The 23,991-nt window shown below is 48.5% G+C and overlaps 1 protein-coding gene across 4 annotated transcripts in view; it reads left to right on the top strand.

The window, feature by feature from the left end:
• The window catches only part of CPAMD8 (C3 and PZP like alpha-2-macroglobulin domain containing 8), a 134,417-nt gene that overhangs the window by 88,407 nt on the left and 22,019 nt on the right, over positions 1-23,991 (top strand). For all 4 annotated transcript variants that reach the window (XM_016935418.4, XM_054673111.2, XM_063800593.1 and 1 more), the window contains 5 exons: positions 767-818; positions 9,979-10,277; positions 10,989-11,214; positions 13,855-14,031; positions 17,084-17,165. In XM_016935418.4, coding sequence (XP_016790907.3) covers positions 767-818; positions 9,979-10,277; positions 10,989-11,214; positions 13,855-14,031; positions 17,084-17,165 — 836 coding nt within the window. The remainder of the gene's footprint in view (positions 1-766; positions 819-9,978; positions 10,278-10,988; positions 11,215-13,854; positions 14,032-17,083; positions 17,166-23,991) is intronic.

Genomic DNA, 23,991 nt, shown 5'->3' with positions numbered 1-23,991 from the left:
TCTGTCCGTAGATAGATAGGTAGATAGATAGATAAATAAATAAATAAATAAATAAATAAATAAAATTGACCATCCTAATGGGGAAAGGGGCTGCCAGGCCTTCTGGTTGCAGCTGCCCCATGTTAACCCTTTGAGGTCTGATCCAAGGGCCTGCACAGGGGCCGTGTTGGTCAGACCAAGCTCCGCAAGGTGTAGGGGGTTAAATTCTGGGCATCCCTTTTTAAGAGACTGAGACAGCTGCCTTCTGGTATTTGGGGTCATCCATAGAAGAAGCAGAAATGAGAACCCAGATGGAAGAGACAGGAGACAAGAGATGTGGTAGACAGACAGTGGGACGGAGACCCGTCCTTGGCAGATGCAGGAGCCCCTCTCACAGTGCTCACGGATGTCAAATGAGGCCTCAGAACCTGGCTTATTTGTCCTCATGATGTCCTCTGCCCAGAGGGAGATGGGAGGAAGAGGGTGGCTGGGAGGGTAGGGTAGGGATGTGGGCCCCATGACAAGTTTAGAAGCAGTTGGTGAGTTCCTTTTGGCCAGCAAGGGGGAGCAGCCTCAGTTTCCCCATGGAGCCTGGGAAGTGGGTGGCCCTGTCCTGCTCCACGCACCTGTGATCTTGGTGTGACCGTGCTGATACCACGTAAAACCTGGAAGCACAATTATGTGGTCTGGACTTGAAGTCATTGCTGTGGGAGAGCCAGCTGCTCCGCTGAGCTGACCATCCCCCTCACCGCCCCAGCACTCAGTTCTCCTTGTTTCTTTGTTTCAGGCGGAGGGAGTCCCCCGGGCGTACACCTACAGCGCGTTCTTCTGTCCCAGTGGTGAGTCCCCCGTGCCCACTCTGCTAAGGTGTGGCCACCTGGCAGGGTCAGGACTTTGGCCTTCCCCCTTTCCCACACTGTGGGGGCTGTCCCGCTGCAAAGTGAGCACCTGCCCTTCCCCTGGGAAGGGGGCACTGTGGTTTAGGAAGAACGATGTCCCAGCTGGGGACAGGCAGAGCCAGTGAGGGTGGGGCATGAATGAATGAATACACAGGGAATGAATACGCAGGGAATGAATACACAGGGAATACGCAGGGAGTGAATACACAGGAATGTGCGCTGCAGGCACCAAGCAAGAAGGTTAGGCTGGCGGGGCGCGGTGGCTCACACCTGTAATCCCAGCACTTTGGGATCCTGAGGAAGGTGGATCATTTGAAGTCAGGAGTTTGAGACCAGCCTGGCCAACATGGTGAAACTTATCAATACTAAAAGTACAAAGTTGGCCGGGCGCGGTAGGCTCATGCCTATAATCCCAGCACGCTGGGAGGCCGAGGCGGGTGGATCACAAGGTCAGGAGTTTGAGACCAAGCCTGACCAACATGGCGAAATCCCGTCTCTACTAAAAATACAAAAAATTAGCTGGTCGTGGTGGCATGCACCTGTAATCCCAGCTGCTCAGGAGGCTGAGGCAGGAGAATCACTTGAACCGGGGAGGTGGAGGTTGCAGTGAGCCGAGATCACGCCATTGCACTCCAGCCTGGGTGACAGAGCGAGACTCCAACTCAAAAAAAAAAAAAAAAAGTATGAAGTTAGCCAGGTGTGGTTGTGTGTGCCTGTAATCCCAGCTACTTGGGAGGTTGAGACAGCAGAATCTCTTGAACCCAAGAGGTGGAGGTTGCAGTGAGCCAAGTTTGCGTCACAGCACTCCAGCCTGGGTGACAGAGTGAGACTCCGTCTCAAAACAACAACAACAACACATGAGGCTGGACCTAAAGATCACACCTTACACAAGAATGAACCCAAAATGGATCATGGACTTAAACGTAAAACCATAGTGCTTTTAGAAAAAAACACAGGACAGCCTGGGCAACATGGTGAAATCCCATCTCTACAAAAAATTAAACAAACAAACAAACAAGCAAACAAAAACTTAGCCAGACGTGGTGGTGCACGCCTGTAGTCCCAGCTACTTGGGAGGTGGAGGTGGGAGGATTGCTTGAGCCCAGGAGGTGGAGGTTGTAGTGAGCCTTTATTGTACCACTACACTCCAGCCTGGTTGACAGAGAGAAACCCTGTCTCAAAAAAATGAAGTAAGGAAGGGAGGGAGGGACGGAGGGAGGGAAGGAAGAAAGGAAGGAAGGAGGAAGGAAGGAAGGAAGGAAGGAAGGAAGGAAGGAAGGAAGGCAGGAAGGAAGGGAGAAAGGAAAGAGGAAGGGAAGGAAAGGAAGGAAAAAAGGAAGGAAGGAAGGAAGGAGAAAGAAAAGAGGGAAAAAAAGATCTGCCACCTAGAGCCAAGCATATAGTTTTTAGACTTGAAAAGTATAATCTATAAAAGGAAACATTAATAAATAAACCTCTTCAAACTTTAAGTTTTTTTCTCCACAATAAACCCTGTTAAGGGAGGAACTACAGTCTACAGACTGGGAGAAAATACATTTGCAAACCTTATCAAATCACTGGTTTTTAGAATATATAATGAAGTCTCCAATTCAGTAGTGAATAAAACAAACCATCTAATTAAAAGTGGGCAAGGCCGACTGTGGTGGCTCACACCTGTAATCCTAGCACTTTGGGAGGCCGAGGCAGGTGGATCACTTGAGGTCAAGAGTTCAAGACCAGCCTGACCAGCATGGTGAAACTCCATCTCTATAAAAAATACAAAAAAACAAATTAGCCAGGCGTGGTGGCAGGTGCCTGTGGTCCCAGCTACTTAGGAGGCTGAGGCATGAGAATAGCTTGAACCTGGGAGGCAGAGGTTGCAGTGAGCCAAGATTGCGCCACTGCACTCCAGCCTGGGTGACAGAATGAGACTCCATCTCAACAACAACAACAAACAAACAAACAAAAAAGTGGGCAAAAGAAATAACCAGACATTTCACCAGAGGAGACATACAGATGGCAAATTGCACATAAAAAGATGCTCAACATCATTTATCATTAGGGAAATGCAAATTACAGCATAATGACATACCCCTACACACCACCTATAAGAATGGCTAAGATTAAAAATAGAGCTGGGCGCAGTGGCTCATGCCTATAATCCCAGCACTTTGAGAGGCCAAGGTGGGTGGAGAACTTGAGTCCAGGAGTTCAAGACCAGCCTGGGCAACATGATGAGACCCTGTCTCTACAAAAATACAAAATATTAGCTGGGCATGGTGGCTTGTGCCTGTAGTCCTAGCTACTTGGGAGGCTGAGGAGGGAGGATTGCTTGACCCTGAGAGGCTGAGGTGGCAGTGAAATGTGATGGCACCACCACACTCCAGCCTAGGCGACAGAGTGAGTTGCTATCTCAAAAAAAAAAAAAATAGTGAACACTAAATGATGGCAAAGATGTGGAGAAAGTGGACCACTCAAACATTGCTGGTGGAAATGTAAAATAGTACAGCCACCTTTGGTAGTTTTTAAAAACAGTTTGGTGGTTTCTTAAAAAACTGAGTATGCAACTATCCCACCACTCAGCAGTTGTACTCCTGAGTATTGACCTCAGAGAAACAAAGACTTATGTTCACACAAAAACTTGTACACAGATGTTCATATTAGCTTTATTTGTAGTAGCCCCAAACTGGAAACAGCCCGGATGTCCTTCAGCAGGTGAATGACTTAACAAACTGTGCATTCAAGCCTTGGAATACTACTCATTAATAAAAAGGACAAACTATGGATACATAAAACAACTTGGGTGAATCTTGAATGAAGGGAATTGAGTGGGAAGAAAATCCCAAAAGATACATGAATTATTCCATTTATATTTTTGAAATGACAAAATTTTATAAATGGAGGTCAGATTAGTGGTTGCCAGGGGTTAGGGAGAGGGAGAAGGAAGTAGGGGCTGGATATGGTTATAAATGGGCAACGGCGAGAATCTCTGTGGTGTTGGGAATGTTTAGTACCTTGACTGTGGTAGTGGATTCGTGTACCTACATATATGATAAAATTACATGGCACTCACATAAAAAGTACAAATAGAATTGGAGAAAGCTGAATAAGATTGATGGATTTTATCAATGTCAATATTCCTGATTGTGATTTTGCAAGATGTTACCATGGGGAGGGGGGGAAATGGGTACAGAGAGCTCTCTGAATTATTTATAACAATTGCATGTAATTATCTTAGCAAAACTTTAAGTTAAAAACATTTTTAAAAGCAATACATATGTACAAATACCATATGATTCCACTTATATGAGGCACTTAGAGTAGTCAAAATCATAGAGAAAGAAAGTAGAATGGTGTTTGCAAGAGGCTGGGGGGAGGAGGGAATAGGGAGCGAGTGCTTAATGTAATAATGGGTGCAGAGTTACAGTTTTACAGGATGAAAAGAGTTCTTGAAATGGGCAATGGTGGTGGTGGTTGCACAACATTGAGCCTACTTAATGCCATTGAACTCTACCCTGAAAAATGGTTAAGATGGTAAATTTTATGTTATATATATTTTACCACAATTAAAACATTGTAAAATGAAAAGCAATACATGTGTATTGCAGAAATTTGGGAAGGTAGAAGGAAAAGCATCTCCTCTGGTTCACACCCAAAGACTTCCTTTGACATTTTGTTGTATTTGCTTTCATAGGGTTGATTATTGTTTGTTTTAACATAGTTGTTACTTCACGCACTATGTAATTATATATGCTGCATTTTTCACTTAACACATTCTGAGCACTTTTTCTGGTTAGTATAAAGTCTTTATGAACAGCATTTCAAGACAGCCTCAGAATGTTTCATAATAACTGTTCCATAATTTAACCATTATGGAGCATTTTAGAACATGTTATGGAACATTTTGGAACATATTACTGGACTTTCTTATAGTACTTCTACTTTTTAATATTGTGATTAACACTTTTATGAACATATTTATATGAATAGTAAAGGCAATAACATTTTAAATATGTTTATTGAGGCATAATTGACATACAATAAATTACACACATTTTAAATGTGCAATTTGGTGAGTTTTAACATATATGTACGTCTGTGAAACCATTGTCACAACTAAGATAATAAACATTTCCTTCACCTCCCAAGAGTCATGCCCCTTTTCAGTCTCTCACCCCTGTTTACTCCATCACTAGGGACCACTGAGCTGCTTTCTGTCTCTGTAGATTAGTTTGTATTTTCTAGAATGTTATATAAATGGAATCATGTCATATGTATTCTTTTTGTCTGGTTTCTTTCAGGATAATAATTTTGAGATTCATCCATGGTGCATGTATCAATAATTCAATCATTTTAAGGCTGAGTAGGATTCCATTGAATGGATATATCACAATGTATTCATCCATTCATCTGTTGATGAACTTTCAAGCTGTTTCCAGTTTGGGAGTATCTCAAATAAAGCTACTATTATCATTTGTGTCTTTTCTGGGTAACATGCTTTCCTTTCTCTTGGGTCAATAGCTAGGAATGAAAGAACAGAATCATATGGTTCGTGTATGTTTAACTTTTTAAGAAACTGCCAACCTGTTTTCCAAAGTGCTCAGGCCATTTTGTATTCCCACCTGCAGTATGTGAGAGTTCCATTTCCTCCCCATCCTCACCAACATTTAGTATTGTTAGTCTTTTTACTTTTAGCCATTCTAATAGATACCCAGTGACATCTCCCTGTGGTTTCAGCTTGCATTTCCATCATGACTGATGATCTTAAGCATATTTTCATTTGCCTGTTTGCTATGAGTATGTCTTTTTTTGTGTGGAAAAATGTCTGTTCCAGTCTTTTAACCTGTTCAAAATTGAGTTGTACTTTTTTTATTGCATTTTGAGATTTGAAAATATATTCTGGATACAAGTTCTTTATCAGATAAATGCTTTGCAAAAATATTTCTCCCAGACCGTGGCTTACCTTTTCATTCATTCTCTTAATTATATCTTTTGAGAAGCAGAAGTTTTTTTATATTAATTAAGTGCAATTTATTATTTTTTCTTTTTATTCATTAATGCGTTTGCTATATGTAAGAAATCTTTGCTAAACCCTGTTTTTTTTTCTCAGAATTTTGTAGTTTTAAGTTTTACACTACAAAGTGGCCATGATTCATTTTGAGTTAATTTTGGATTACCATGCAAGATATGCATCAAAGTTTATGTTTCTGCATTTGGATAGCCAACTGTGCCAGCACCATTTATTGAAAAGATTATGTTGCCCAGGCTGGTCTTGAACTCCTGGCCTCAAGTGATCTTCCTGCCTCAGCCTCCCAAAGTGCTGGAATTACAGGTGTGAGCCACCGTGCCAAGCCCTCTCTTGCTGTCTTTAGAACTATCTTTTTGTCCAACCACACTGGAAAAAAGGGAAAAGAAAAAGTAAAAGAAAAAAATGGTATTTTTGTCTTTTGACAGTTTGACCATAATGTGCTGTGGAGAAGACCTTTTTGAATTATACCCATTTGGAGGTGTCTGAGCTTCCTGTATCTGGATGCCTAAATCTCTTATTAGACTTAGGAAGTTTTCAGCTATTATTTTGTTAAATAGGTTTTCTACCCCTTTTGTTTTTTCTTCACTTTCTGGGACACCAAAATTTTGAGTATTTGGTTACTTTATAGTGTCCCATTTATCATGTTGGCTTTGTTCTTTCTTTTGTCTTTATTTTTGTCTGATTGGGTTATTTTAAAAGATCTGTCTTCAAGTTCTGAAATTCTTTCTTCTACTTCATCTAGTTTATTATTGAAGCTTCCTATTGTATTTTGTATTTCATTTAATGAATTCTTCAGTTTCAGAATTTGTTTGGTTCCTTTTTGAATTGTTTTTCTGACTTCTTTGTATGGTTCTTATGTATTCTCTTTTGCCTCACTGAGCTTCTTTTATATCATTACCAATACTATTTCTTGAGACAGGATCTCACTCTGTTGCCCAGGCTGGAGTGCAGTGGCACAATCATGGCTCACTGCAGCCTTGACCTCTTGGGCCCAGGTGATCCTCCCACCTCAGCCCCCCAAGAAGCTAGGACTACAAGCACATGCCACCACGCCTGGCTAATTTTTTGCATTTTTGTTAGAGATGGGGTTTCACCATGTTGCCCAGGCTGGTCTTGAATGCCTGGCCTCAAGCGATTCACCTGCCTTGACCCTCAAAGTATTGGAATTAGAGGTGTGAGCCACCACACTCAGCTAATGTCATTATTTTGAATTATTTTACCAAAATTACATACATTTTTTTTTTACTGGAATCTGTTGCTCAAGAATTATTGTGTTTCTTTGGTGATGTCATGTTTCCTTGCTTTTTCACGTTTCTTGTGTTCTTACAGTGATGTCTATACATTTGGTGTTTGGTGTAACAGTCGCTTCTTCCAATCTTTTGAATTTGCTTTCATAGAGGAAGACTTTTTCCTGAAGATGTATCTGTGGTGTTGGTTGGCTACAGCATTTAGGTTGATTCTGAATGTGTATAGTAGTGTAGTCTCCATATGATTTCTTTAGCTATAAACAGCATCAGTGGTGTCTGTGATTTCCTCAGTGGCTTAGGGTGCAGTTATTAGTGGAGGCTGTGATGAAGTTTTGCTGGGGATGGGGAAGCCAGATGGACCTGTCCTCAGGTCCCAGTGTTGGCAGTAGTGGGCAAAGCATGCCTTCCTTGAGCACCAGGGCATTCTACACTGGTACCAGTGTTAGTGGGTCCAGGTGGGCCAACTCTTGGACTTCCAGGAAGCTTGCTTGAATGCCAGTAGTGGCAGCGGTGGACCAGGAACATGGATAGGTTCTTGAGCCCCTGGGCAGTGGGCTTGGCATGGGCACTGGCAGTAGCAGTGGTGAGATGACCCTCCAGCTCCCAAGCAATCTGCTCTGGTGTTGGTGGTGGCTGTGACAGGCTGGGTAGGCCAACCTCCTTGCCCACAGGTGGCATAGGCAGGTGTGTGCCAGGTGTGGTGATAGTGGCACACATTAGGTTGGGTGAGCCTGACCTCAGGTGCCTAGGAGGAGTGCTCAGGTGCCAGCTGTGGTGAACTAGGCTGGGAGTCTCAAGGCCCTTGGATGGCACCCTCAGGCACTTGCGGGGACAGAGCTGGGCTGGGCCAACCTATCTCAGGCTCCCTGGTGGTGTGTGCAGTTGCTGGCTATGGTAGGCAGGGGTGGGGTGATTCTTAGGGCTCTGGTGGAGTGCTCGGGTTCAGCCTTGCTACTGGGGAGGGTGCAGTTGCTTCCAGTGACAGCAGTCATATGCAGGTGGCTGGGGAGCATGAGCTTTGCTCATGCTTTGGCCCCTGGCTGCAGCATCCAATAGTGGCAGTTGCTGCAGGTTGGGGAGTTAGCCCTCGGGGCACGTGAAAGTGTGCAGCAGCTTCACTGCTGGGGGCATTGCCAGTGGCTTGGGCTTCATTCCTGGTGGCAGCAGCCAGCCTTGGTGGTGGCTGTGAGCAGGGAATGTAAGTGGGGCTCCAGAGATGTGAAGATACAGGAGCTGTTTGGCCCCCAGGCAGAATGCAGCCTGGCAGTGGCTAGGATCTCGATACGGTGCCCTGCTGTAGCTGCTTAGGGCTCAAGGGTGTGTGAGACCCAGCCTTAGCCCCCTCTCTGGAACAGTATCTTTGCACAATCTCTGGGTATCTCCCTAGGCTAGTCTGCGGCCCACGAGGATCTAGGGGCTCTCCCATGGCTAGAGCTGCTAGAGTGGGAATGGGGACCACTGGGGTTCACTCACTTACCCTTTCCTCACACTGGGGAGCTACTCCCGGCCCCCAGCTGATTCCCGCCAAACACCATGTATTATTTCCATTTCCTTCTTCGCTTTAGGTGTTTCTTGTCACTTCTCTGTTGAATTCCAGTGTTCTTAGATGAACTAGTCAAAGTGTGATGATCTACTTGTTATTTTTGTTCTTTGTCAAGGAGACAAGTACCAGATGCCTCTAAGTAGCCCCTCTCCCCACATAATAATTGATGCATTTATGTTTCCTGATACTCATATCACATTGTGGTGATTCCTGTCACTTTATGGTAAGTCTCAGTGTCAGAGAGTGTGAGTTTTCCAGTTGTGTTCTTTTTTTTTCTTTTTTTTTTGAGATGGAGTTTCACTCTTGTCGCCGATGCTGGAGTGCAGTGGCATGATCTCAGCTCACTGAAACCTCCACCTCCTGGGTTCAAGTGATTCTCCTGCCTCAGCCTCCTGAGTAGCTGGGATTACAGGCACCTACCCCCACGCCCGACTAATTTTTGTCTTTTAGTAGAGACGGAGTTTCACCATGTGGGTCAGGCTGGTCTCAAACTCCTGATCTCAGGTGGTCCACCTGCCTCAGCCTCCCAGAGTGCTGGGTTCTTTACCAAAGTTGAGCTCTCCTAGGTCCTCTGCATGTCTGTATAAATTTTGGAATCCAGTTAGCAATTTCTCCAAAAGAGCCTCCTGGGATTTTGATTGGGATTGCTTTGAATCTGTAGAACCATCTGGGGAAGAACTCTAATGTTCATGATTGTCCATGAACATGGTCTAGCTTTTGTTGATTTGGGTTTTCTTTTGTTTCTCTCTTCAGCCTTTTGCAATTTTCAACACCTTGCTCATCTTTAGTCAGATTTATCCCTGAGCATCTTATCTTTTTGTTTTTTTAGAGAGAGAATCTTGCTTGTTTTTTAGAGAGAGAGTCACCCAGGCTGGAATGCAATGGTGCAATCATGGCTCACTGCAGCCTTGAACTCCTGGGCTCAAGCGATCCTCCTGCCTTGGCCTCCCAAGTAGCTGGGGCAACAGATGCATGCCACTGTTAACTTAAAAACATTTTTGTAGAGATAAGAGTCTTGCTATGTTGCCCAGGCTGGTCTTGAACTCCTGGCCTCAAGTAGTCTTCCTGCCTCAGCCTCCTAAAGTGCTGGGATTACAGGTGTCAGCCACTCTGCCCAGTCCCATTTTATCTTTTGTGTGCCATTGCCAATGCCATTGTTAGGCCAACACCATTCCACCATGTGTGCCGAGTCACAGTGAGACCCACTCTTTGTGGTCCTGGTACTCACCTCCAGGTACCATCAGGGAAAGTGGGATGCCTCCAGGTGCCCTCTCAACTCCCCATCTCCTTTCCTCCATCCAGAGAGAGTCCACATCTCCACCCCCAACAAGTATGAGTTCCAGTATGTGCAGCGGCCACTGCGCCTCACCCGCTTTGATGTGGCCGTGCGAGCTCACAATGATGCCCGTGTGGCCTTGTCTTCTGGGCCCCAGGACACAGCAGGCATGATCGAGATCGTCCTGGGGGGGCATCAGAACACCAGGTCATGGATCTCCACCAGCAAGATGGGAGAGCCCGTGGCCAGTGCACACACGGCCAAGATCCTCTCCTGGGATGAATTCAGAACATTCTGGATCAGCTGGCGTGGTGGCCTTATCCAGGTATACAGCAGAACTGCCTGGGGCTTGTGCAGAAGCCTCATGTTCCTCCAATATTAGCTGCTTTCTGTTTGGTGCCAGGCTTCGATCCGGGGTCAGGAGGAGCAAGGGAAACATGGGGCACCACCTCAAGTTGTTCTTAGTCTAGAGTCGCTTACTGAAAAAAAAAAAAACAAAAACATGTAGCAAGAGCTGTGGCAGAGGAAGCACCCAAGGATCAGGGAGCAGAGAGAGGAGGTAGGGGAGAAAAGAAGCATGGACATGAGCAAGTGAAATGGGGGTTGGGGGGTGTTTTCTGGGCCAAGGAAAAAAAAGATATAGAAGCTAACACAGCTTCCCAACACAGGAAGCTAATACTGCTTCCTAGAGGAAGAACATAACCAAAGTAGGTTTTGAAGTATGAATAGGAGTTTGCTAGGCAAAATGGAAGCAGAGTAGGTTCTCTAGGCAGAGCAATAGCATGTGCAAAGGTCCAGAGGTTCCAAGGAGCCCAATGACTTTGGAACCTGCAGATGCCATGCCTTATGTTTCTGTTGGCTGTTTAATGGATGGGGTAACCTGATTTCTCTCACCTCTGACTCCCCGAAGACCCTTTCTTGCACTGTGAGCATGGCTGAGGCCTCTGACCCTGGCCACAAAGCTGGTGTCACTGCCACCTGAGTGCCTACTGCCTGCTTACTGCCAGCGTCCAGCAGCCTTGGTTTCTTTTTCCAGGTTGGCCATGGTCCAGAGCCGTCCAATGAGTCTGTCATTGTGGCCTGGACCCTCCCGAGGCCACCAGAGGTCCAGTTCATTGGCTTTTCCACCGGCTGGGGCTCCATGGGTGAATTCCGAATCTGGAGGAAGATGGAGGTGGACGAGAGCTACAGCGAGGCCTTCACCCTGGGGGTCCCACACGGCGCCATCCCTGGGTCTGAGCGAGCCACCGCCTCCATCATCGGTGCGTCTGTCCCACAGCCTGGCTTGGAGAGGTCAGGGGGCAAGAGCCGAGGTTGAGACTCCAGGCTTAGTCTCAAGCTGGGCTTTGCTGGGGACCTGTGTCTTGGGGTGTCCACCCATACACCCACTCACCTGACAAGCAGCTTCCAGTGCCTTCTCTATGCCCATCCATGTGCTGGGCATTGAGGCAGCCCAAGAGCTGATCCCAACCCCACCCTTGAGGGACTCCTAGTCCAGGTGAGATGGCAGATCTAGAGCCCCCCAAGTCTAAACCTTATGCAGAGGTCAGGGTAGGGTGACCCCTAAGAACCTGCAGTGAACCCTGTGAGGGCAGTGGGCCAAGGACAAGATCCAAGAAAACACAAATACCTGAATAAGTCAGCCAGATACGCGGTGCGGGATGGAGGCCTGGGGGGTCTTGGTGATGGGGCAGGCATCCGGAGCAGTTGCTGAGTAGGGGTGAGAGGCTCTGACTAGGGACATTGGAAGCAGCCTTAGGGGGTCTGTAGGGTTGGGATGTGTATTAGTCTGTTTTCATGCTGCTGATAAAGACATACCCAAGACTGGGTAATTTATAAAGAAAAAGAGGTTTAATTGACTCACAGTTTCACATGGCTGGGGAGGCCTCACAATCATGGTGGAAGGCGAAAGGTACGTCTTACATGGTCCCAGGGAGAATGAGAGAATGAGAGCCAAGTGAAAGGGGTTTCGCCTTATAAAACCATCAGATCTCATAAGACTTATTCACTACTGTGAGAACAGTATGGGGAAGCCACCCCCATAATTCAGTTATCTCCCACTGAGTCCTTCCCACAACATGTGGGAATTATGGGAGCTACAATTCAAGACAAGATTTGGTTGGGGACACAGCCAAACCATATCAGGATGCCTCTAGTAGCCCAGATGCTGGAGGGGCTGTGACTGATCCAGGGCTAGGAGTTGGGCAGAAGGGTGGTGAGAGTTTGGGATGGGCCTGAGCCAGGGAGGAGAGGGTGAGAGGCCGGAAGGAGATGGACAGACCCAAATGAGGGTGTCGAGGCTCTCTCTGACATCAGAGGGTGGAGGCCCTGGGACTCAGGCAGGTAGGTGGTTGTGGCCAGATCAGAGGAATTTCAAGTTTACAATTCCTGAGGCACGAGAGCAAGTCAGAGTGGATGTGGGGCTGAGTGACTAAGATGGAACTGAATGAGATAGGAGAAGAAGCAGAGAGGCAGGAATGGAGAGGAGGTGACGTCTGGGATCTGTGTGCCAGTGCCTTCAGTGACACAGCAGATGGAGAAAAAGCTGGGGAGCCTAGAGCCTAGAAAGTAGCCAGGCTATTTGTGCAACAAGAGCTGTAGGGGCAATGGCAGCCTCAGTGAGACATGCAGAGAGGCTAAAGAAAGAAAGAAGGGGCCAGGTGCGGTGGCTCACGCCTGTAATCCCAGCACTTTGGGAGGCCGAGGCGGGTGGATAACGAGATCAAGAGATGGAGATCATCCTGGCCAACATGGTGAAACCTCGTCTCTTCTAAAAATACAAAAATTAGCTGGGCGTGGTGGCACAAGCCTGTAATCCCAGCTACTTGGGAGGCTGAGGCAGGAGAATCACTTGAACCTGGGAGGCGGAGGTTGCAGTGAGCCAAGATCATGCCACTGCAGTCCAGCCTGGTGACAGAGTGAGATTCCATCTAAAAATAAAATAAAATAAAATAAAATAAAATAAAATAAAGAAGGAAAGAAGGTGTGTTCAGGGGACATTGGGGGTCCCAGGGGGGTCCATCAGAAATATTTGAGACAAGGAAGCCAAGAAGAGGAATACGGAATGTCAAGGGGATGGGAGAACCATAATTTTTTTTTAAAGAGAGAAAACTGAAAAATGCACCTCCAACTCCATACATATAGAAACTTTTTTTAAAAATTGAAGTGCTCTTGGTTAAAGAGAAAATCTGAATATTTTAGAAAGAATATTTTAGGACCAGGTGCAGTGAATCACACCTGTAATTCCGGCACTTTGGGAGGCAGAGGCAGGTGGATCACCTGAGGTCAGGAGTTCAAGACCAGCCTGGCCAACATGATGAAACCCTGTCTCTACTAAAAAAATAAAAATAAAAAATTAGTTGGGTGTGGTGGCACATGCCTGTAGTCCCAGCTACTCAGGAGGCTGAGGCAGGAGAGTTGCTTGAACCTGGGAGGCGGAGGTTGCAGTGAACCGAGATTGTGCCACTATACTCCAGCCTGGGTGATGGAGTGAGACTCCATCTCAAAAAATATATATATTTTAGAAAGACTAGAATGGAATGAGAATGATTGTATAGACATACCAATATTTGTAGGATGCAACCAAAGTTGTACTTAGAGGCCAATGTATAGCCTTCAATGCACCTATTTTAAAAGCCAGGGAGGGAAAAAGCATTGAACAGAATGAAAAGCTAGAGAAAGAAAGCCTGAGTTAAAACTAAAGAACACAGAAGGAGGTGTGTAAAACTGTCACCAAAGCCAGGACACCAGCTGGTCTGAGCAGGCAGAGGGTGCCAGTCCCAAAGGGCAGTTGGGTGGCTGACTGCATGACACTCACTGTCTCCCATCCCTGGGTAAAGCTGTCCCTGTTCTCTACTGAACTGGGACAGCCCCCAACTCAACTCTCTTCTCCTTCCCACCAGGGGACGTCATGGGGCCAACCCTGAGCCACCTCAACAACCTCCTGCGGCTGCCCTTTGGCTGTGGAGAGCAGAACATGATCCACTTTGCGCCCAACGTCTTTGTCTTGAAGTATCTTCAGAAAACCCAGCAGCTCAGCCCTGAGGTGGAGAGAGAGACCACCGACTACCTAGTACAAGGTATTGGGGAAAAAGTGCCTGGGTTGAGGTGGGAGCAAGGGAGGCAGGTTCAGCCTTCAGTGGAGAAGACCACGCTGGAGGTGGCCCACACACCAGGTGCAGCAAAGGGGAGGAAGTGGGCAAAAGAGGCCATTCAGGGTGGCCCTGATCTTGTCATTGTCAGCAGGAGCCTGATGTCTGTGGCTGTTAGGATGAGATGGTGCTGTTCAGATACAGGGAGAGGAAAAGCATCTTTTTAAAGTGTGGATTTTTTTTACAACAATAATAATATAACAGCATTATTAAAAATAACATTTAGAAAATAAAAGAGAAGGCCAGGCACAGTGGCTGATGCCTGTAATCCCAACACTTTGGGAGGCCGAGGCAGGAGGATCACTTGAGCCCAGGAGTTTGAGACAAGCCTGGGCAACAAAGCAAGACCCCGGTCTCTACAAAAAATAAAAAAAATGTTAGCCAGACATGGTGGCACACCCCTGTAGTCCCAGCTGCTCAGGAGGCTGAGGCAGGAGGATCACTTGGGCCCAGGAGTTGGAGGCTGCAGTGAACTGTGATTGTGCCACTGCACTCCAGCCAGGGTGACAGAGTGAGACCCCAACTGTAAAAAATAAAAAAGAATAAAGAAGAAGAAACAGTCAGGGGTTGCTCTAGACTGAAAGTCTGGCATCTTGAAGGCTGATCATGGACAGCTAGGAAGGCCAAGTCCACTGAGGCCAGGTCCTGGGGGCTCAGATTAGCACTTGTGAGGGTCTGGGAGATGGGTGGACACCAGCTGGTGGATCCATCCAGGCTCAGGTCCTTAAACATCACCCAGAGTTGAATGAGCCCTCCTCGTGAATAACAGCCTGCACCTCCAGGGACAGCCGGACCCTGTGTGCATCCAGCCAACTCGCAGTTCAGACTCAACAAACCCCAAATCAACCCCCGCCATCTTCCCCCTAAACCCACTTGTGTTCATTTCCTAAAACTGCCACAACAAAATGCCACAAACTGGGTGGCTTAGAACGACAGAAATGTGTCATCTCCTCGTAGTTCTGGAGGCCAAAAGTCAAAAATAAAGGTGTCCGCAGAGCTGGTTCCTACTGGTGGCTCTGAAGGAGACTGTCCCAGGCCTCTCTCCTGGCGTCTGCTGGCTCCAGGTGTTCCTTGGCTTATAGACTGATCAGCCTGCTCTGTGCCTTCACAATCACATGGCTGTCACCTCTGTGGCTAATTCCCTTTCTTTTCTTTCTTTTTTTTTTTTTTAAGAGCTAGGGTCTCGCTCTGTCACCCAGGCCGGAGTGCAATGGTGCGATCATAGCTCACTGCAGACTTGAACTCCTGGGCTCAAGTGAGCCTCCCACCTCAGCCTCCTGAGTAGCTGGGACTACAGGTGTGCACCACCATGCCCAGCCAATTCTTTGTAAAGATGGGGTTCCGCTATGTTGTCCAGGCTGGTCTTGAACTCCCGGCCTCAAGTGATCCTCTCACCTTGGCCTCCCAAAGTGCTGGGATTCCAGGTGCAAGCCACGGTGCCCGGCCTCTCTTTTCTCTTACAAGGATGCCTGTCATTGGATTTAGGGCCCACCCTAAATAAATCCAAGATGCTCTCATCTGGAGATCCTAACCTTAATGACATCTGTAAAGATCTTTATTTCCAGTAAGGTCCCATTTTTGGGTTCCAAGTGGATGTGAATTTGGGAGGACCCACCCAGTACAGAATTTCTTTTGTCACCAGTCCTGTCTCTGTGGACACAGCCCTGTCCTTCCTGAGGCTCAGACCACACTCAGTGGTGCCCTCAGATTTGTCCTTCTTTCCCTCACAGGCTGTGTCTGGCTGAGTAGCTCTGCCTTCACCTCAGGAAGGCTCCTCAGCTCTGTCGCCGCCACTGGGTCCAAACTCATCATTGCACACTGGGAGGGTCCCCTGTCCCCAGCTTTCTGTCCGGACCCTACGGTCCACTGGCTCTATATGTCTCCTCACACTCTTCTCCTACTCACACGCCACCCATGGCTCCCTATGCCCTTGCAGGAAAACCACACTCTCAGCCCAGCCTTGGAGGCCCCTGTGGCCCACCAGCCTCTCACCACACCTCCTCGTTCCCTGCTCCGTTCCCTGCCCCCGGCACCTCCAGTTCTCTGAGCTTCCCAAGCTCTTGCCCCAGCAGTTGGAACAGCCCCCACACCTGGGGACAGAGGGCTGTGGGGGACAGAGGGCGCTGCCCCAAGATGGTGGTTTTGCTGACCTCCTGGGAGTGACTGAAGGCCAGTGTGTGACCAGTAGTCACAAAGGGGCAATGTCAGTAAACAAGATGAATGAGTTGGAGGTTACAGCCCCCCTAGATGTAGTGTGGGGCAGTTTCAAGGACCTCAGATGTGGTGTGGGGTAGTTCCAGGGATCCCCGATGTGATGTGGAGCAGTTTCAGGGACCCCCAATGTGGTATAGGGTAGTTTCAAGGACCCCAGATGTGGTGTGGGGCAGTTTCAGGAACCCCAGATGTGTGGAGCAGTTTCAGAGACCCCAGATGTGGTGTGGGGCAGTTCCAGGGACCCCAGATGTAGTGCGGGGCAGTTTCAGGGACCCCAGGTGTGGTGTGGAGCAGTTCCAGGGACTCCAGATGTGGTATGAGACAGTTTCAAGAACCCTAGATGTGATGTGGGGCAGTTTCAGGGACCCCAGATGTGGTGCGCTGCGGTTCCAGGGACTCCAGATGTAGTATGAGGCAGTTTCAAGAACCCCAGATGTGGTGTGGGGCAGTTTCAGGGACCCCAGATGTGACACAGGGCAGTTTCAGTGAGCCCAGATGTGGTGTGGAGCAGTTTTAGGGCCTCCAAATGTGGTATAAAGCAGTTTCAAGAACCCCACATGTGGTATGGGGCAGTTTCAGGGACCCCAGATGTGGGTGTATGGCAGTTTCGAGGACTCCAGATGTGATTCGAGGCAATTCCAGGGACCCCACATGTGGTGTGGCTTCGGAGATCCGGGGTGGGGGACGGCAGAGTGGTGTAGGTCCCTGGGGGCGGGCCTGGGCCAGGCCACTCAACAGGACAGGGTCCTCTCTGCTTGCCCCACAGGCTACCAGCGCCAGCTGACCTACAAGCGCCAGGATGGCTCCTACAGCGCGTTTGGGGAGCGGGACGCATCGGGGAGCATGTGGTGAGTCCCCACTGCCCCGGGCATTGCCTCTGAGGCTCCCCGCCCGACGCCACGGCCTCACATCCAATGCAGTGTGACCAGATCACTTGGCGCCTGATCCCCGGATGACAGGGAACACAGCTGGGAAGTAAAGACTGTGGTGGTCCCAGCTCCAGGGATGGAGGCTGGGGCTTGGGGCCAGTGCAGAGCTGGTGATCATAACCATTCCTGTTTCTGCTGTTGTTACCACAGTGAGCAGGACTCCATGCCCTGCTCTCTGGCCCCTTGGGAGTGAGCCCTGGATGCCCTGGGCTTCCTGAAGCTCCCAGGACTCAGGAATAGCGGTGACTGGAGCAGGAGGAGATGGCAGGGCAGAGGGGTCAGAGGCCAGACCAGTACCTTGAGGCTGGGGTGTGCTATCTGCAGGAGCAGCCTGGGATCTTGTTTCTGTGGTAACTGAAGGGAGGTGACCAGGGCAGGGAGGGCCCCTGGGAGGCCGGGCACACCTGGGTCTTGTTTTCCTGATATCCTCAGGCTATTGCAGTTCTTGGCATCATCATGGGGTTCACCTGAGACTGTGAGTCACTTTCCAACTCCTGTACCCATCGCCGGACTCCTTCTTGGAGATTGCCACCCTGGTAGTGCCGACAGCGGCTGTGAGCGTGGAAACTGCCCTGTCTTTAGTCTAACAGAGTGTCCACTGCACAGTCGCAGTGCCAGGATCCCAGGGAGTGGGGACATGTGGCTGAGTACTTCCTGCCATGGGCAGCATCACTTACCTAGCTCCAGAGGGGCCCAGGGTTGGCGACTCACCCAGCCTCCCCCAGCCCCAGGAGCTCATCCACACTATCCCAGCTCTAGTCCCAGGGCCCTGCCTTGCCGACAGCTGATAACGCAAGGCCCCAATCACGTCTTAGCAAGCAGAGGCCCCGCCCACCCCAGGGACAGCTAAAGCCACTGAGTCACTCTCCAAAAGCTGGCTGAGCCCCAGCAGCCCCTAGGAGGCCTCCACCAGCCAGGATTAGCAAGTTGTGACGCATTGGACCTTTTTTTTTTTTTTTTTTTTTTTTTTGAGATAGAGTCTAACTCTGTTCCCCAGGCTGGAGTGCAGTGGTGCAATCTTGGGTCACTGCAACCTCCATCTCCTAGGTTCAAGCAATTCTCCTGCCTCAGCCTCCTGAGTAGCTAGGATTACAGGTGCGCACCACCATGCCCAGCTAATTTTTGTATTTTTAGTAGGGACGGGGTTTCACCATGTTGGCCAGGCTGGTCTCAAACTCCTGACCTCAGGTGATCTGCCCGCCTTGGCCTCCTAAAGTGCTGGGCTTACAGGCGTGAGCCACTGTGCCCGGCCTAGACACTCAGTGTGCACACACCTCCTCAGCATCTTCCAGGGATTAAACTCTCAGCATGAGCAAGAAAAATCAAATTTCCTTTTTGTTTTTTTTGAGACGGAGTCTCGCTCTGTCGCCCAGGCTGGAGTGCAGTAGTGCCATCTCGGCACACTGCAAGCTCCGCCCCCTGGGTTCACGCCATTCTCCTGCCTCAGCCTCCCAAGTAGCTGGGAATACAGGCGCCCGCCACCACGCCCGGCTAATTTTTTTGTATTTTTAATAGAGACGGGGTTTCACCATGTTAGCCAGGATGGTCTCGATCTTCTGACCTTGTGATCCGCCCGCCTTGGCCTCCCAAAGTGCTGGGATTACAGGCGTGAGCCACCACGCACGGCTGAAAAATCAAATTTCACTGTGTGCATGGAAGTCAGCAGCTTCCAGGTCCCCTCTCACCTCCTGAAACATTCCTGTTGGTCTCCAAACATGGACATCTTCCTGGGGACCCTGTAGGACAAGGAGGCAGTAAGCGCAGGGCAGTGGCAGCAGCACCCACCCCGAAGCTGGACAAACCTCGGCTCTGTCTCATGTGAGCTGTGTGGCCTTAGACCCGATGATCAACCTCTCTGAGCCTGTTTCCTTACCACACATCCCTCTAAGAACCTGGATCCATGGGATAAGCATGTGGTACACTCAGTGCAGTGCCATCCTGTTAGCGCCTCCCCTAACTACTTACCAGAAGACTCCAAGATCCTGCCAGGGAGCCTGAAAACTTGGGATCTGTTCTAGATGGGTTCCCTTATACTCAATGCACATTCATTCATTTATTTGTTGAGTGAGCTAGGCTCTGGTCTTCATCTTGGGGGAACAAGGAACACATGGTTCCTACCTCCAAGGTCCTCGCTGCCCAGTGCAGGAGAAAGACCCTGTGAGAGATGCAATAGTTATCCACTGCTGTGTAACAAGTGACCCCAAATGTAGCCATTTAAAACAACAAACGTATTATCTCTATTTATTATGTATTAATTCTTATGGATCAGGAATTCAGGAGCAGCTTAGCTGGGTGTTTCTGCCTGGGGATCTTTGCTGAGGTTGCAGTCAAGGTGTTGGCTGTTGCTGTCTTCATCTGAAGGCTCTACTGGGGCTGGAAGATTTGTTTCCAAATTGGCTCCCTCACATGGCTGTTGGCAGGAGGCCTCAGTTGCTCGCCACGTGGACTTCTCCATAGGGACTACTTGAGTGTTCTTACAACATGGCGGCTGGCTTCCTCTCACAGTGAGCAATTCAAGAGAGAAAGCGGGAAGGATGCCACAGCGCCTTTTGTTACTTGGTCTTACAAGTCAGGCTGTTACTTCTGCCTCATTCTATTCTATTCCTTTTTTTTTTCTTTTTTTGAGATGGAGTCTCACCCTATCACCCAAGCTGGAGTTCAGTGGTATAATCTCGGCTCACTGCAACCTCCACCTGCTGGGTTCAAGCAATTCTCCTGCCTCAGCCTCCTGAGTAGCTGGGACTATAGGCATCCGCCACCATGCCTGGCTAATTTTTGTATTTGTAATAGAGACAGGATTTCACCATGTTGCCCAGGCTGGTCTCGAATTCCTGACCTCAGGTGATCTGCCCACCTCAGCCTCCCAAAGTGCTGAGATTACAGGTGTGAGCCACCGTGCCTGGGCTCCAAGATGCTTTTAGTGCCAACCTGATGCTCAAGGGAAATGTTCATTGGAGCATTTCAGGTTTCTTGGATTTGGGATGCCCAAGTATACAGGTGGCCCTCCGTATCTGTGAGTTCCACAGGATTCAATCAACTAGAGATCGAAACTATTCAGAAAAAAAAAAAAAAGAGTCTGGGTGTGATGGCACGTGCCTGTCATCCCAGCACTTTGGGGAAGCTGAATCGGGAAGATTGTTTGAGGCCAGGAGTCGGAGACCAGCCTGAAAAACATGGCAAGATCTCATCTCGGCAAAAATGTTAAAAATAAGCTGGGCGTGGTGGTACATGCCTTAGTCCCAACTACTGGGGAGGCTGAGGTGGGAGGATCCCTTGAGCCCAGAAGTTCAAGGCTGCAGTGAGCTATGATTGTGCCACTGCACTCCAGCCTGGGTGACAGAGCAAAACTCCATCTCTTAAAAAAAAAAAAAAAAAAAAAAAAGTTTTAAAAATTCCACAAAGTTCCAAAAATGAAAAGTTGAATTTGCTGCATGCTGAGTACAATATTGAATTCATGCAAATGAAGTGACATGTGGGCATTGTATTAGATGTTCTAAGTAACCAAGACATGCTTTAAAGTACACAGGAGGGGCCGGGCACTGTGGCTCACGCTTGGAATCCCAGCACTTTGGGAGGCCAAGGTAGGCGGATCACCTGAGGTCAGGAGTTCGAGACCAGCCTGGCCAACATGGCGAAACCCCGTCTCTACTCAAAATACTAAAATTAGCTGGGCATGGTGGTGGGCGTCTGTAGTCCCAGCTACTCGGGAGGCTGAGGCAGGAGAATTGCTTGAACCTGGAGGCAGAGATTGCAGTGAGCCGAGATTGTGCCACTGCACTCCAGCCTGGGCAACAGGGTGAGACTGTGTCTCAAAAATAAAAATAAAAAATAAAGTTCACGGGAGGTTGTGTGTTGGTTATATGCAACTACTACACACTCGTATATCGGGGACTTGAGCATCAGTGGATTTCGGTATCCTTGGGGGTCCTGGAACCAGTCCCCCACAGATACCAAGGGATTCCTGTAAATGCAAATATTCCAAAATCCAAATTCAAAATCTGAAACTCTTCTGGTTCCAAGCATTTCAGATAACAGATAGTCATTAGACTTTACTTTTTATTATTTATTTTAACTAATTTTTTTTGAGACAAGATCTCGCTCTGTTTCCCAGGCTAGAGTGCGGTGGCACGATCAGGGCTCATAGCAGCCTTGATTTTCTGGGCTCAAGCAATTTTTCCGCCTCAGCCCCGCAAGCAGCTGGGACCACAGGCATGCACCACCATGCCCAGCTAATTTTTTTGAATTTCAGTAGAGACCAAGTCTTGCTGTGTTGCCCAGGCTGGTCTCAAGCTCCTGGCCTCAGCCGATCCTCCACCTCTGCCTCCGAAACACTGCTGGCATGAGCCACCTCGCCCGGCCATAGATCTTACTTTTTAGAAGAGTTCTAGGTTTCCAGAAAAATTGAGTAAATAGAACAGAGTTCCCATACACCTCTACACCCCCATACACAGCTTCCCATGTGATAGGCATCTTGTATTAGTGTGCTGTATTTGTTGCAATTGATGGACCGGCATCAAAACGTTATGAACTAAGGTTCATAATCTACATTAGAGTTCACTCACACACTCATTTTTTATTTATTTGTGTGTTTGTTTATGAATAACAGGGTCTCGCTATGTTGCCCAGGCTGGTTTCAAACTCCTGGCCTCAACTGATCCTCCTGCCTCAGCCTCCCAAGGTGTTAGGATTACAAGTATGGGCCACTGAATCCGGCTGAGAGCTCATTTCTTTTTATCACTTGATAACATTTATCCTGTTTGCATTTTACAGTGGAAAAGTAGAGAGCACAGTATGCTAGACCACGGGAATTCCACAATTCCCAGCACACAGTTGGCTTGGTTCTGTCCTTGCCTCCTTTCCCTGCCGTGCCCAAAATGCATGGAGTTTCCCCCTGGTTGCAGTGTGCATAGCTGGTAATGGGGTGGGGATGGGCCTGGGAGCCATGGGGTCTCCTAGCTGATCCAGGGAACATGGGAATAGAAAGAAGAGGATGCATTTGAGGTGCCTGAGAGGGAGAGCGGCCTGGATGAGCTTTGGCTATATTTTATTTTATTTTATCTATTTATTTATTTATTCTTTTTTGTCTGAGACAGGGTCTCATTCCGACACCCAGGCTAGAGTGCAGTGGTGCAATCTCAGGTCACTGCAACCTCCGCCTCCTGAGGTCAAGCAATTCTCTTGCCTCAGCCTCCCGAGTAGCTGGGATTACAGGTGCCCGCCACCACGCCTGGCTAATTTTTTTTTATTTTTAGTGGAGATGGGGTTTCGCCATGTCAGTCAGGCTGGTCTTGAACTCCTGAATCCCAGCACTTTGGGAAGCCAAGGTGGGAGGATCACTTGAGGTCAGGAGTTTGAGATCAGTCTGGCCAGCATGGTGAAACCCTGTCTCTACTAAAAATACAAAAATATTAGCTGGGCATGGTGGCAATCCCAGCTACTCGGGAGGCTGTAATCCCAGCTACTCAGGAGGCTGAGGCACGAGAATTGCTTGAACCTGAGAGGCAGAGGCTGCAGTGAGCATGGTGGCTTATGCCTATAATCCCACCACTTTGGGAGGCCATTGTGGGAGGATCGCTGGAGCCCAGGAGTTCGAGACCTGCCTGGGCAACATAGTAAGACCTCATCTCTACAAAGAATTTAAAAATTCGCTGGATGTCGTGGCACGTGCCTGTAGTCCCAGCTACTTGGGAGGCTGAAGTGGGAGAATCGCTTGAGCTGGGAGTTGTAGGCTACAGTGAGTTAGGACTGCACCACTGCACTCCAGCCTGGGTGACAGAGCAAGACCCTGTCTTGAAAAGCAAGAAAGCAAGAGAGAGAGAGGAAGGGAGGGAGGGAGAGAGAGAGAAGAAAGAAAATCAAGAAAGAAAAGTAGGAAAGAAAAGAAAGAGAGAGAAAAAAAGGAAGGAGAGAGAGAAAGAGAAAGAAAGAAAAAGAAAGAAAAGAGAGAAAGAGAAAGAAGAAAGAAAGAGGGAGGGAGGGAAGGAAGGAAGGAAGGCAGGCAGGCAGGCGGGCAGGGTAATGCATCCCATTTTTGTGATTCATATAAACAGAGCCTAGAGCCACTTGATTTTGAAGACAGCTTATTCATTGATCCTGAATTTGCGAAGTTTCCTCTCCTGACAATTTTGGTTTTCATCCCTCATGGCCTCCTGGCTTCCATCCTGTGCTTCTCTCCTTCATTTGTTCATGCATTCATTCCCTGGCCTTGCCAGCTCTTACTCAGGGTGGCACCTGCAAAAGCAGGGCAAGGGAGATGGGGTGGATGAGGGACAGGCCACAGAACAGAGATGTTTTTGGCTGAAAACAACAGAAAACGGGCTGGAGAGCAATTCTGAACATCAGCTCACACTGCAGGGCTGGGGAGGTGCTATGGTTGGCTAATTCAGCAGCCCCATAGTGCACTGGGGCTCGTTTTTTTTCCTTCCATCCCTGGGTATTCCCTCCCTCGGCACATGGCCGTGCCCCTCATGGTGGCAAAATGGCTGCAGCTGCTCCCAGCATTGCATCACATGCCCATTCCAAAGCCATTTCCAGGCCCAGTAACTGGAATGCCCGTGACTGGCTGGCTGGGACCACAGAGAAGCACAGATCTCCAGGGCACATGGCTGCTAGCCCCTGAATGAGATCAGGGGCCTTTTGGCAAGGACCAAGCAAGAAATGGCTGTGAGGTCAGCAACCAGAAGGGTCTTCCTCACATGGCAGGACAGGCAGGGCTAGACCAGCTCACAGAAGGGCCTTGAGTGCC

Source organism: Pan troglodytes, chromosome 20, assembly GCF_028858775.2.
Source record: "Pan troglodytes isolate AG18354 chromosome 20, NHGRI_mPanTro3-v2.0_pri, whole genome shotgun sequence".
Lineage (NCBI taxonomy): Eukaryota > Metazoa > Chordata > Mammalia > Primates > Hominidae > Pan > Pan troglodytes.
This window is presented reverse-complemented; position numbering and strand designations above follow the sequence as displayed.